This window comes from Atractosteus spatula, chromosome 21 (genome assembly GCF_055471065.1).
Source record: "Atractosteus spatula isolate fAtrSpa1 chromosome 21, fAtrSpa1.hap1, whole genome shotgun sequence".
Classification (NCBI taxonomy): Eukaryota; Metazoa; Chordata; class Actinopteri; order Semionotiformes; family Lepisosteidae; genus Atractosteus; species Atractosteus spatula.
Window position 1 is genome coordinate 14,950,743 of NC_142726.1, and position 15,212 is coordinate 14,965,954.

The 15,212-nt window shown below is 38.7% G+C and overlaps 1 protein-coding gene across 1 annotated transcript in view; it reads left to right on the plus strand.

The window, feature by feature from the left end:
• The first annotated feature begins 591 nt into the window (after nt 1-591).
• LOC148817289 (uncharacterized) overlaps nt 592-15,212 on the plus strand; it is a 35,669-nt gene continuing 21,048 nt past the window's right edge. Inside the window, exons 1-2 of the mRNA XM_088939171.1 lie at nt 592-730; nt 2,214-2,275. Coding sequence (XP_088795297.1) covers nt 592-730; nt 2,214-2,275 — 201 coding nt within the window. The remainder of the gene's footprint in view (nt 731-2,213; nt 2,276-15,212) is intronic.

Sequence of the window (15,212 nt, forward strand, 5' to 3'; positions counted from 1 at the left end):
GTTCAGCGCGGTGCAATTCCGGAGCAGGAATGACTTCACTGCGTCTGTGCGTTTGGACTGCAGTCCCTTCACCAGTCTCCTAATTTAACAGTGACGGGGGTTCGCTTACCTGCCCTTCTTCTCCTACTATTCATCATTCACAAGAAATTGTATTTAAGCTTCACTGCAAACAGTAATCTAATAGATGTATACCAGCCAATATCTGAAATATCGTCTGAAAGCCTAAACATCTTTGAGTTTATTCGAATTTAATAATAATAATAATAATAATGGGGATTATGAGAATAATGATGACTGTGTTTGTAGAAAAGGATGAAAATGTAGCAGTAAATACAATTTAAAAGCTTTAATGATCATGGATTGCTAGTAGTATAATAAAACTACATCTCCCATGATGCTTGGCTCTGTGGTTATAGCTCATTGGTGAATTAAAAAAAAGAATGGTATCGGTGCTCCAAGATGCAATTGGCTGACGTGTTCGTCAATCAAATAAAAAGAGCGTACCGGTTGTCAAGGATACCGGAAGACCAGATAGCCGGCTGTTTAGAAGGGTGACGTCATCATTCATTGATACACTGTTATCAGGCAATAATGACTTCCTCGACTCCAATTGAGCTTGATAAGGAGTTTATTATATCAGCAATAGAGGAGAGAGGAGGCGAAATTAAATACCTGGACCTAGTAAATATTTTTAAGAAGGTTTTATATCAAGCAGACCATCAGGAAAGAGGTAGGATACATGCTGAGTATTACTGTGTTGATACTCGGTTACTACTATGTTTGTAAATTTGTTGTTGTCTTGTCCGCAATTTAAATTCAAACATAAAGTGAGTGCACTTCATTGTATATTGTTTTGCTTAGCTCAGCTAAACGGTTCGTGCGCTTATCTTTCTGAGTTATAGGATTACCGGATATATACTGCAAACAAGCGGTAATGGAATTTGTAGTTTCGCGGGACAGGTGGCTTATTAAAGTTGGAGAAAACGTGACATACAATTAATATTGCCGTGCATGCCTGACTCGTGTGTTTTAAAAATTTCCGTCGTACGATTGATGAAATAATGCTTTTTCTTTCAGGCTAAAAAGAATTCTATTGCGACCCGAAAAAAAAAACTCACTGTTTGCCATCCTGTACCATATAATCTTTATATTATTTAATAATAATGTAAGAGCTGACATAACCCTGTGCTTGACCACCAGTGCATAAATCACCATAGAAGCTCGCCGGGAACCACGCGCAGGCTGGTGCACTTGAAACTCAAAATGCCTTAGGGACTACGCGTAATCTAATTTGGATTTGCAGACTATTATTAGAAAGCATTGCCTATTGTAGCGAACTAATTACTGCACAAACACAGTGGTTGTTTAAGTTAAATTGTTACAGTACAACAACTGGCAGGTTTGCACAGTGTCCTAGAGTTTAAGTGTGTTTTCCCCCTTGCGATTTAAGTAGCGGGCTGGTAACGCACACAATGTTCAAGCGATTCATAAGGATTTTAGCATTTCCAAATCTGTGTCCTAAACCGATTAGTAGACGCCAAATTTACTTTGATGTATTAGCTTAGGGGTCTGCCACTCGGCAGCCAATTCAAATTCAAAAGAGTTTCGCTCGTTGTGCCAAGGGGATATCTGCGGCAAATAATGGATGTAATTTATTTTTGACCTTGCAATTTTTTATTAAATGATTAAAAATACACATGCATGTGGAAATGCAGAGCCCCTGTTATTTAATGCTTCTTAAATATAGCTTCTGTACTTTCTGTATCCACGCCTAGCCTTTGTCCACCTGTATTGATTCGTATTTAGGAAATACCATTTAGGGGTAAATAAATCCAGAACATTGATTAATTGTAATAATGCGTATTCTCAAAAGTTAAAAAAGAAATATCTTATTATCCCTTTCGTACATAAAATATGTACACAAAATATTGTGATTTCAGTAATTGTTATAAACATTTTCATATATAAAATGTTATAAAATATAAAACTAGAAATGTCAATTGTACCTTGAAATAAAATTGCTATTGTTAAAATAGAATTTAAGCAATTTAAGATAAAAAAGCTCTTTGCCTATATCTGTTTCTTATAAAAAACTGATAAATAACGCAATATAATTGTGCAATTGTGCAGTTTATATAAAGATCTGTATAGTATAGCTCTGTTAATACTATAAAATATTAGATAATGATTCACGTCTGTTTCTGTTAATTCAGAGCTTCAAAGGAAACGGTTTAAGGATCTGCTCACTTGTGCCGCCCGACTGGTGGAAGTGGAGGTAAGGAAAAAAAACTTACACACAAATGTGTAAGAGAATTTCACAAAAGAGGGATTAATTGGCACTAAATGTGATTGAAAATAAGTGTACGTGAAACAAAGTTACACTCGCGGCGCCGCGAGCGCCTTGTGGTTTGTTTTCGCTTACGGGATTCCTAACCTTAGTCGGCGTTTGCGTGTGGTAGTGTCACAATTTCCTCTTCTTTCTGGATTTTGGGTTAGCTTTGTAGTCTGTATTTCTGAATGCTCTACCGAATCTTAGTTGAGAAAAAGAAGGGAAGGAGAACAGGAAAGGGGAAATGTGCACGATTGTGCGCTAAATGCTAAACACGGCTACGACGTCTTCACAGCAAAAAAAAATCAAGTACATTGTGTTTAACGAGGAGAAGCACGCGTCCTAATTATGAGGATTATGTGCATTTCTTATGTAATTTATTTATTTTTTATATTGAAGAAATAAAATCGGATTTTCGTGTCTCAGGTGTGCACCCATTTGTGTATTTTGTCAGTGTAATTAAATAAGTAATTCCTGCAGGGATTGATCTAGTGGAGTCACACAGATCTTAAAATTAGTCTGGCTGCAGGAAATAACCCTGTGCTTTTTTAGGCACAATCCTAGTGCGCTACATCTCAGGTGTTTGGGGCTCAAAACACCTGTGAAAACGGTAGCGTTTCCACACAAGGTACTGCATTTTAAAATCTCATGCACACATATATAGATATATTTAGTGGAACACCGTCTAAGTTGAACACAGTTCGCCACCACACTCGAGGCGTTTGTGTAGAAAGTACAAAGTTGATCTTTTAGAATAGGAAAGTGGTAGAATTAGATTTATCTGCCTTGTGTTTTGTTCATGTCCTGCTGCTTGTGGAGGATTTTTTTAAATTGATCATCGTTTTGTTTCCAGCTCTGGATAATAGCTATGGTACGTCATTATCCCAGAAGCATTATGAGCAATAACAAAAGTTAAATCTAACAATCAGAAACTTCATGTAGATGCATTCAATCACTGTAAAAGCACATTCTGAGCCAGGCCTGGCATTCCACAGGGGTATAGCAATGGCATGCCTAATAATTACTCTGGCATGTAAACTTAGCTTTCGAGAACAAAAGGCACAATCAGAGCATTCAGACTCGCCCTTATAGAGTGCACTGTGCTGCGTCTAAAATTTGAGTAAGTGCTTGTTACTGTGTTAGTGTATCATTAGTACTATGAGAAGCACAGATATTATGTCTTTTATTTAATTACTGTAATAGCTGCTCTGAGTCTGAGCTTTAAAATCCTATAGCCTTACATTCATAATAGTCTGTTCTCGCATAATCATTCTGTGTACAAGCAATGCATTAAAAAGTACTACAAAGAATGCCAACAGATTGGTTCCGTCACATCATTTTGCTGTCTTTGAATGTACTTAAAGGATTATGATTGATTATCCTGTCTCGCCAAAGAATGACTACACAGGTGTTCATCATTATATTAATTAACATCCCGAGAAAATGTCTTCTTAGCTGTGAAATATGAAGGCAGATGCATTAAAAGATAATTGAACTTGACTTAGGTTTTGCATCTAATACACAGAATGCAATGCAGAGCAAACATTTAGAACTAACACTAAAGGCTTTTTAATTTATGGTTTAAGCCAAATTGAGGAATATTATACATTAAGGTTGTTTTTTTTTCGGTAAATGTTTTTGGTAAGTTCCTTCCTCAACACTGGATTGCTGTAGTTCTGTTTTTCTTTTTGCCAAAGTGCATTGCAACTCAGATGGCATATCTGCTTCAACACAAGTGTAAGAATACACACTCATTGCCTCCTACTCATGTAATGATGCTTTAAATTCCCTTTTTATACATGTTCTGTACATTCTACTGATTTTTACCATGTCAAACACCTATTACCTAATAGCATTACAGAATATATGGGTCTTTTATTAAGCCATATCTTTTAGTAGAATAATATGTTGAAGTAAATTTGAAGAATGGCCTGTTCACTTGTCTTGGAGCATTCCAAGAAAGTTGAAGTCCCTTCCTGTGATTCATTGCAGTGCTACAGGGGACCAGGGAGGTAGAAAGGCTTTGTTGTGTTTTTTGCATTGCACGTATGTTGTGCTTTAGCAAGTTAACCACAAAGTTTGGCAACAACCAGATGTGTAAAATGCACAATGATGGGATTTTCACCTTAGGTGTTCACATACCCAGATCAATCCATTAATTCCTTTTGGATGCTTGGCAAGAGCAATCCATTTGTAAAGGTGATGTCTTCGGACAGGTTTGAAGAGTGCAGACTCTAGGAACACCTCTCTGTGGTGCTGACGAACACCACACTACACATCAAGTGGTAAATGACACATCATAGGACTCTGCCTGATTCTAAGCTTTTTTTAATGAAAGGGTTTTAGCAGACACAAGCCATTCTTTCTGTAAGCACGTTATTGTGGTCCTGTGTAGTCCTGCTGTCATCGTTGCTTATTGCTAAACGGACTGAGACTGATTGTGGGTTAGCAGCGAAAAATGTTAACAGCAGGTTCCTCAGAAAGGAATTTTTCTTGGTGCCGTTATTGCCTTTAAAAATGATTACACTTTCTTTTTAAATAAGTGCTGTAATTCTGGCCTCTGAGATTGCACATCTCCAAAACCTTGCTATTAAAATGTCTTGGTGCTGTCCCTGTGTGACAACTGGTAGCATCTAACGAGCAGTCTTACCAGGATTTTCACAGGGAACATCTTCATTTACTTTAATCTCAATGATTACATAAAATGTTATAGGAATATTTAGTATCTCAGGAGGAACTGAATTTACGGGGCATCTTAAAGTTTTTATGTATTTTTTCTATTTTATATTTCATAGTATCTACTGTAGATTGCTAAAAAAAGCTAGTATTTTTTCTTTGCCTTTTGTTTAATGAGATGTGAGGATGAGACAGACACTATGGTGTGTTTACACATCTTTCCTGTCTGCCTCTGAAATGCCACACACATCTCCAGAACCCCAATCACACAGTCTTCACCTGTTTAATATTGAATGTGAAGCATGAAGCAGGGCCCAGTTTATAAATAACTAATTAAAAATAATTAAAATAATATCTTGGGGGGGTGGCGTTCCTGTTCAGGAAAGTCTGATAAATGAATTAATTACCTCAAGATACACAACAGAAATTTTTATTTTGGCTGAGCAAAATACTAAAAAATAAAGCAATTTCAGTTTTATGCTAAAGTAAACTGCTTTAGTTTTGTAATTATCAAATATTTTTGTCTTCCATTGCCAAACCATTAATCTGATGATGATGATGATTGTTAGTAGCAGTAGTATTAGTATTATCATTGCTCTTGTTGTTTCTGTTGTTATTGTAATAATGAACACGTTGGTGTTGGCAGTAGTTCATTTCAGCACATCTGGAAAAACCCTGTTGATCAGACAGTGACCGATGGTAATTCCAGTGATGTGGACTTCGTTTGTGAAACTTGCTCATGCAGGGTCTGTTTAAATGAAGTGTTTGTTTATACTGCTGTGATGGCATCTCCCTCCTCCTCCTCCTCCTCCTCTGTGTGTGCTCTCTCTGCAATTGTTCACTGTGAATGGCAGTCTCAGGGCCTGCTAAGTGTTTAAATGATGACACTATTATGTGAAGTGATTTTGAAATGAGAGATTTCAGACAAAGATTGCGTCTGCTCCCATCTCCCCCGTATCTCACTGCTAGCTGTGTAGATTATGATTGATTTGTTTGTGACAGATTGCAGGAAGCAGTCATTGATTTTTCAATATTTTACCTAAAAATTATTTACAGTTGTAACCGTGGGGAGGTATTTCCATGGGCTGTCAGAGCTTGAAAGACTGGGATAATATTCCCTGCTCCATGACAAGACAAATTACCTGTAATGAGCACAGTAGCTGAAGGGTATACTTTTATTTTAAAATATGTCAATAACCCCAGTGACTAAACGAATATTGATTCAGCATAATGAATCCTGAGTAATGTGAAAATGAGCTCTTCAAGGAGCCTGGCAAAGGATTTCTTTTCAGCGCATTACAGGCGCTGCTTCATTCGTCGCTGCTGGTTTGTGAAATGATGCAGATTATAGGCAGATCATTAGCGAATTCTATGCCATTTCTCAGCATAAAGACTACAGATGGGCTCAGCCGATGAGAGGTATCACTTTAACCCCTTTCGGTCGCTCATTTTCATGTGCAGCCTGATTTGCAATACTGGGCTTTACTAGCATGGACTGTCTCTAAAGGTACAAAAGACTAAAACTAAAGACTTTTTCAGGCTGCAATTTTTTGTGTATATTTTTACTTATCCATGTCTAAACTTGTTTTATACTTTGTAACTGCAAACCATTAATAACCATTTCATACGGCACTGGTGTAATATCATAACCATATATCAGATATTTTCTGATACCTCTAATAAGGAGCCTCTTCCTTTGACTTAAGAGTGTAGGAAGCCCCTATTTTCTGTCCAGGCCACGTGTTTGGAGGGTTTTGGTTGACAAAAACAGCTGGTGATTTTAAAAAGCACCTGAGAGCTGGATTTGGGGACCCCCTGTGGTGTGACAGGGTTGATGGCTTCTGACACCCCCAGAGCCACATGTCAATCATGATTGCTCTGGAATTCAAAGACGACAGGGTATCAAGCTGCCTGAGCTCATTGGCCCTTCTCGGACAGCACCATGTTCTGCTGTTACTTTACAACAGTTATAAGGTTTTGATCACTTGCAAGTATTAGCAATTGAATATGTACCAGGCAGAATGTGAGACAAGGACAAAGGGAGTTCCCACTGTTCTTAACCCGGCCGCTGTTCCAGTTTGCTGCAGAACCAAGTGTGCAAGAGCCTGGAAAGCAGGGCCTCAGCAGGGACAGTTCCTTCAAAACCCCTCAGAAAAGAAGTGCCTTCTGTCACTAGGTTTAAAAAGCGCACGTGTCACCTGCAGGAACACCTGGCTAGAGCAGACCGGACCGAAAATGAGGCAGCGGTTGACCAAAAAGCAGCAAGATTCCCATTCGTGACAGTTAACAACAACGGGGCATGATCAGGGCTGACTGAATGTCAAACAGTGTGACTTCCAGTTTTGAGGACTGAGGGGATGTGCCTGCATGTAAGAGGTTACCTTCTGGTGCTATGCACATCAAAGACAAAGAGTTGCTGCTCTGTTTTTGTGCCACATGAGTATGCATCAGGGCATAGCTTGCACTCAGAGCAGGAGTGTTCTCTGCGCAGTTATCTAGCTCTGTGCCCACTGTACACGCAATATCCAAGGTTCAGCACGTGCTACTTCAGTGCACAGCTGGGCAGTGATTCCACTCTACATTGTAGAAAATGCACACCTCATGTATTGCAATATAATAAATGTAGTACGCTTGAGGATTGGAATTAAAGTGGTAGAATTAATCACTGTATGAACTGATGGCTTCAGATATTAATAATAGAAGTGCACAAACATAACCCTTCTTCAGATATATTATCTCCACCGGCATTGTTGTGATAGCAGCATTCAAATTGAGATATAGGTGATACACACCTATACACACCTTGTAACACTAGCCATCTTTAGAAAGAAAAGGACGTTTCACAGAATGTAAACTGTACATTTCTTCAGAAACAGCCAACGGACTTTTGTCTGATACTTCCTGAAAAACAATCCTTTAATTATTTAAACTTAAATACTTTTCTGAACAACACAGAAACTTATTTTTCGATTATTTTATACACTGCATACGCTATAACTCCTCTGAAACCCTTCATCCACACAATGCATTTATGAGCAAAGCATATGCAGTATTTCTTCTAAACACCTCAGTAATTTACAGCACAAGCTTAAATGGGTCTGATATATATATATAAATATATTTTTTAAACATCTATTTATAATTTTGTCAAGTCATCAAAATCTGTACTGCAAGACCTATCTGTGCCTGTGTATACTGCACATAAGAGTCCACAATGTTGAAGGATAGAGGTGACAGTCATTTCACTGAAAACTGTCACATCTCTGAGTTTGCATATTGAAAACGAAACTCTCGTTTGTGTGTTTTGGCTTATTAAATGTTACATATCTTATGCAACTGTTTCTATTTCTGTAAGTCAAACTAAAAAAAAAAAACTTTCAAGAGTCCTACTGTTAACATGTAATTTAATAAAAAAAGAAGAAAACTTAGAATAGCGTGCTGTGTGTGTGCAGCTGTATCAGAGGCACGTTAAGTCAAAAAGCGGGCCGTTTTTGGAGATTGCACATAATTACAAAGGATTTCTGAAATTAGGCTTGTAATGCTGTTTACATGTGGCTATAAAAAGAAAACAAACTGCAGTTCTAGACCAGACTTGGATTTTGCTGGAGTTGCTGTAAATCACAAACTGGTGGACCAGCAGACTTCCTGACTCCTGTGTGATTACTGTACACAGGACGCACCACACATCTACTTTAGCATACCTTCATTTTCAACCTCTTTTCTTCTAAAATTAAAACCTTTCTTCTCGACAAGCTTTAAATATGATATATTAAATTCATCTCATCGTGTTACAGTTCTCCCCCTACTGTTTCTGCCTGCGTAGTTTGCCTTGTGTTTTAATTAAAGCAAAGAGGTGAAGTGTAAGATATACTTTTTGTGTTAGTTTTATGGAATACCAGGAACTCTAATTAAAGAACGTTGGTAGAACAGGAACATGAGCATTTTATGCTGCCATGGATTTCCATGAGGCACTGTTTTTTTGTACAGAAATGGCTTTGATGCTGTATCTTCTTACCTTTTTAGTCCCAGCAGAAATGTTTCATAAACACTGAACGGGAAACATCCTTCTGATTTAAAATTTAAATTGCTCTCTCCTGCCATTTCGCATTCCATACGTGCCCAATTTCATTCTCATTCTTCAGGCGCAGAGATATTGAATTTCTTTAAATGTCTTTGTTGCGTTTAAACAGCTACAATAGCTTTATTTTATGTGTCATGTATAATCTGATGAAATAACAATACGAGCATGACTTTATTTTTAATTCTTCTTTTATAATGAAGTATTTGAATGAGGCCCCGGTCTTCTTCATCGAATAGTATATTGCCTTGAAATCGTACATACAAGCAATCCCGATGTAGCAGTGGAACTACGGAGTCTTAAGCATGCCATGATTGGAGTTGTGTTGTCGTTAGTATAATCTGACTGGAGTCTTCATTTGATTTCAAGCCACTGTGTTAGTAATGTCATTTGGACTTTTCTGCAGAAAAACCTGAATCTGCTGAATTATTTTTTTCCTGTGAAGTGGTGTTGGGTGAAGTGATAAATCAGTCTGTTGTACCTTGTTGTGTATTGATGTGAAGTACCTTTGCAAGTTTGAATAAAATAATTGACTGTCTGACGTACTCCTTGCAAATTGCACGGTGGATATCTTTGAAAGCTTTTATTTAGGGATGAGTGGTTTTGAGACAAAGAGAGAAAAAGCTTCGGTAAGTAAAGCTAAAATAAAAACGTCCCAAGACTTAATACGTTTTCTCCTACGTTTGTCAGTGGGTAGAGAAGATGACTGGTAAGACATTACATTCCGTAGGTGTACTTTTTTTGTCAGAACTATGTCTTTGTATTAAAAAATATTAAGTCATTTTGTAGGTTTTAGCCTCATCAGGCTTGACATCTTAGGTTGCAGTCATTCCTGCCTGTTCCATTACTTTTTTCACTTACTTTCCTTCACTAACTCCGTTGCTTGCAGTGCTCTTCTCTAATTTATTAAAGTACTAAGGGCTGTTCTATAAACCCATATTCATGTAACAGTGATATCAGTCTCTTGAACTCTCATTCATCCTGTCCAGTAGTAATTACATTTCTGATTGACACAGAGTGTAAATGCGTATTTCTGCACACTCTGTAGAAGTGCCTATATATAGTTTGATCACAAATTGAACATGTCTTCATGCGTTTTCAGAGACACTGTAAATTCTATTAAAATATATTTAAGCATGTAAGATACACTTAGTTAAATATCACTCTCTTTGTATCTGTTTTTAATGTTTTGGCCGCATCTCTGCTGATATGTTGTAGATAAGTACCCAGGCTTGTGCAATTGAAAAGGCAGCGATATCGAGAGAAATATTTGCACTGTTGCACACACACAGCAACATGATATTTTGCACTCGGGCTGCAGCATTAAAGCACAAGGCTAATACAGCAGAGGCCAGTAAGTGTTTGTGTTTGAAATAAGATCACTTCCTAGCACCCTGTACCTTGTGCATGCGTTTTGTTGGGTGATTCAGGTGTTGTTGTTTTTTTTACTTCAAGGTACAAAAAGTCCTTTGGGTATTTGCTCTGTTTTTTTTTTCTTTAAAATCTCCCTTATTTATTTCCTTTTCAGAGCAAACTCAACCCCTCTGAAAGCTTCATGCTAATGGGAATGATTTGTCTCTTAAGCTTGCAGTGCCTTCTTCCTGTGATTATCCTGCTTAATGTGTTTACGGTAACTCCGGCATCTGTGGCTGTTCACCTTTCAGCGTTACAACATCTGTAGCCCAAAGTGGTACACGCACCGATTGAATGTAAATAGAACAGAAAGGGATATGCAAGAACATCAAAGGCTGACTGCCGCTGCCGTTCCACCTGAAAATGTCAACAGAAATTTATTGAAGCCTCAGATGATGAGCGAGAAGTGGGTTCTCGTTCTAAACTGGTAACTTTGCTCTGCTTTAAGTCAACAAAGGCTAAGCTGCAGAGCAGGTCTCTTCGCTGAAAGAAAATGCTCAAACCTGAAGAGCAGGAGAAGACGGGAAAGCAGTATATCAGTGGGAGCAGTGTTAAGCTGAAGCATATTTGTTTTTCAGACTAGTACAGTTTTTAACAGACAACTCTTGCTAATCACTCCCAGTGCAGTGTAGCATGTAATTACTCCACCGAAGGCTTGCTTTTCACAGCTTAACACTAGGTGGTTTGACTTCTGCTTCCTTGTCTTTCAGTGCCACTCTAAGGTTTTGCAGACACGAAAGTTAAGCTTCTTCTCAATATTTTGAAAACAGTCAGCTAAGAAAACATGGAGGGGGGGGCTGCGTGGAAGTGAGATTCCTCTACGACTTAGTGGGCCCGTATGTGTGCAGCTTTGAAATAAATGCCACACTGGAATCAAATACAGTGCCATTGGCTCAGAGCAGGAACAAATGAGCACTTTGGGAGCTTTCACTGTCGCAAAGCAAATAACATTTCTTCACATTCTGAAATGAAAAGCACAAAAGAGTAGATGTTCTATTTCTTCTCCCTTAAAGAAAGTGTGTAACAGGCGTATTTTTTTTAAGTAGATGTACAGAATGCATTTAAATTTAATTAAATTTACATGGTTTATTTGGCATGTGTGCGGATATATTCCACCACTCCCCCTCCCCACGCAAACGCCCTTTTGATTAAACGCAAGAGACTGCCAGTCTGCTGGGTGATTTTTTTTTGGGGGGGGGGGTCTGAATGCTGATAAGAAAAACAATGCAAATTCATCCTGAAAGGGCGACTTGGAGAGAACAGGTAGAAGCCAGGGTGAGAGAAATCCCATAATTACTATTAGTTCAATTTCATGGCCTCCCTGTGATCCGCCCCTTTGACAGGAGCCTTTGTCTTATTCGACTCGTTGAGCTGAGCTCCCTGTCCAGCCAGAGGGACGGGGCTCAGCCGCTAGCTGCGACCCCACTGCAGGTGCCTGCCAGGGCTGAGCTCGCTCTGCCGTCACCGAGCGAGTGATGTTGTACTTTCCTATTCTGGCCTGTCGCAATTCATGTTACGTTTGGGGGGGAATAACAACAATGGCACTCCTGCAAATCTCTGCAAGGACTACACATTTCTCGGCCTACATTTGCTGCCGGGCCAGCCAGCTCGGTTCTGCAGTGTTGAGAGATGTGGGGCTCCAGAGTAGCCTAGTTACTCTGGCGACCTTTCAATCAGTAAATAAACGGGAAAGGATGTTGCTCGCCTTTTTTTTTTTTCCCTGGCTTTGTCTTTATATTAGAATGACGGCTGCTGCAACGAGTAAAGAGGCCCTTGACTTTTTTTTTTTACATTTTATTTTCTTAGTTCTCGTAGCCAACAGAAGAGCAGACTTCAAAGTCAGTCTAGAGCCAGTAGGCTGGGGACACTAATCCTCCTATGAACCTCTCTAAATCATCTGTGCCCCTGACAGCTGTTGTAGGCACTTACAATATCATTTCAACCAAATGTGCTATCATCCACATGGCATCCTGCCCATACCTTAAAAATATAACAAGGACTAGTTGGTCTATAATGCAGTAACATGTTTTAGTAACACTATTGTGGCACAACCTGGGTACGACTGGCTCATGGATAAATAAGTTGGTAAAGATGCAGTAATAAGGGAGATGGCACAAAGTGTGTTTATGGACATCAGTCCCTCTTCATCAAGACAAAATGTTGTTTTAGTTTTTTTTTCCCATAACGCTTTTTCTTCTTAAAAATATTAGGGGCACAACGGAATCACATATTTGTGCAAGCAATCCAAAACATTTTTTAAATGTATTCTACACAAATTAGCTAAGGTCCTGGAGGGCAAAGTGACAAGAGGTTACTTATAAACTATGTGTTTAATTAATTGAAAAATGCTCAAATTGCTTTTACAGTTGTTATGTAAAAAAAAAAGAAGAAAAGGATCCATGTTGCCAGTACTCAACCATAATTAGAACCCCGGGGAATTAAATATTTAGCATTAGTAATGTTACAGCACTTAGGACACAAATTTCTATTTTAGTAATGAAAGCAATACAGGGGAAGTGCAAATGGCTGTAACGACAGCTGTGACAAGAGCAACAGCCTGGGATATTTCAATAAGACACCTCATTGGAGAGCCAGTCCTGCCACATTACTCATTTGTAAGAGATATGCAAGTTTAATTCCCAGCGGTAACACATTACGCAAAGTATTTGGATCTCTAATTGGATGAAGAACTACTGCTCCTGCGAATACCCCTTCGCAACTGGGTGGAAAAAAAAAACACTTAGCTACCCTCACCCCCCCACCCACCCACCAACTCCCCACCCCCCACCCCCACACACCCCTAAAACACTCTGACACGGGCTCAAGTTTTTGTCAGCTCTAAACCGTCGTCGTGAAGCCCAGAAAAAGAGAGAAAAAAAAAACAAGGGAGAAAAGAGCTCTTGTTTATTTAAAGTTTAATTACATTTTGAGTGTAATTGCTTTCAGTGATACAGCGTGGAAAGTCGGATATTGGGATTTAATGAACTATACCAGTGGATGGCAGAGGACCCAGAGGGATTCATTGCCCAAATTAACTGGAGAGAAGTATTTGGTTTGGACACAGTATGATGGCTGAACTATGCTTAATGCCTAGTTACCGAGATGTCTCACAGTTTCCTTCTCATTCTAAACGGGCCATGTACAGACATCAGCAGCTGACTGCTGCAACTGCTGTACTTGTCAAACAGTATTAAGTTACCTGCTAATAAGAAATAATAAAGGTTATTTAGACTAAAAGGCTTTGATCTCGGCACACAGTAGGATTTAGATGCATAAGGGGGGGGGGGGGGAAGTATGTTTTGAATGCAGTAATTAGAATTTTGTGCAACTGGAAGAAAGCGTAGAAAAGATTAATCCTGACTGTGAAGGTTTAACAAGGCGTTGTTAAAGACAAGAGTGCATCAATAACAAACAAGACAAACAAGACTGGTGTGAACAGAGTACACATTCCGGTTTATTTTTTGGGTTTGGTATTATTTTTCAAATATTAGACAACGTTAAATATTGGCAGTTGTGGTAGTCAGATTCAACTTGTTGAAAAACATTCCCTGCATATATTGTGTTATAGGTACATAGAGTTATATAAACACTAATTTTAATACATTTATATTGCCTCTGGCTCTCCAGAAGAGAGGCGTGTCAGCCTTTCTGACATATTGTGAAATATTGTATTAACTGTTCATAGGTAGGTTCATGCCTGAAAATGTACTTCTCTACTTTTAATCATCTTAGCTGTAGTACTCGTTCCCATTCGTATAACTCCCTAAAACAGAGGTGTCTGTTCGCTTGTATTGTTTATTTCACATTTATTTTATCTTTGTTCTCCTGCTGACACTCAGAGATATTCTAACTGGTAAAAACTAGGCCTGGGGAGCAATATAGGCGATTAGAGCCCCAGTTTGCAGAATGTGGGTATGGTAGTCCCCCCTTCTAGTGACATTTATTCCACACTGCTCATTTTATATTGCTGTCCTTCCATCTCTGTTCCCCCTTCATTCTCCCCCTCAGTGTTGCAGCTCTGCCTCCCTGGCTTCTGATACATCCAGGAAAATGCAGGTCTGTGGGAATTGTGCACACATGTTGCTCTATGTTGCAGTCTTCCCTTAGCACTTTAAGAGAATGGACAGTTGCACAAAGGCCTATACACAATACTAAGTGAAGCAGGGATCTGTATTGTACTGTGCTCCACAGCTTAATGGCATCTTGTAAATGTGACATTTCTGAGGTGTGCCATACCAGGAGGAAAAAGAAAGCTGAAAGCCTCAACGAATATTCTGTTTTCAATTTTTCGGTCATGCTAAAGAAGAAAAAGAACTAAATGCATTGAACTAAATATTTAAATATCTGCTTAGAATGCATACCATTTTCAAGTGTGAAATCTACCTTTCAGACTGCACGGATTACTGCAAATTAAAACTCTCCATTGCATGTATCCACAGTGTACTCAGTATAAAAGTAGAGAATAATGTAAAAAAATGCATATAAAACTGTAAAATTACTGTCCTTTTAGAGAAATCGGCGTCGTACACTAGAGGCAAATATGCTAATTGGGATTCTCAAAGTAGCTCAAACCTCAGGTTATTTCATTTTCCACAATAGCTTGGATTTTGCTGAGATGACAGGGCGTGCAAGAGAACTCAGGTTTTATGAGCATGTAATGGAAGCTTTTTGAGAGAAAAGAAGCCCTTTATGCCTTGAAGAGAGTGGAACTGCTTT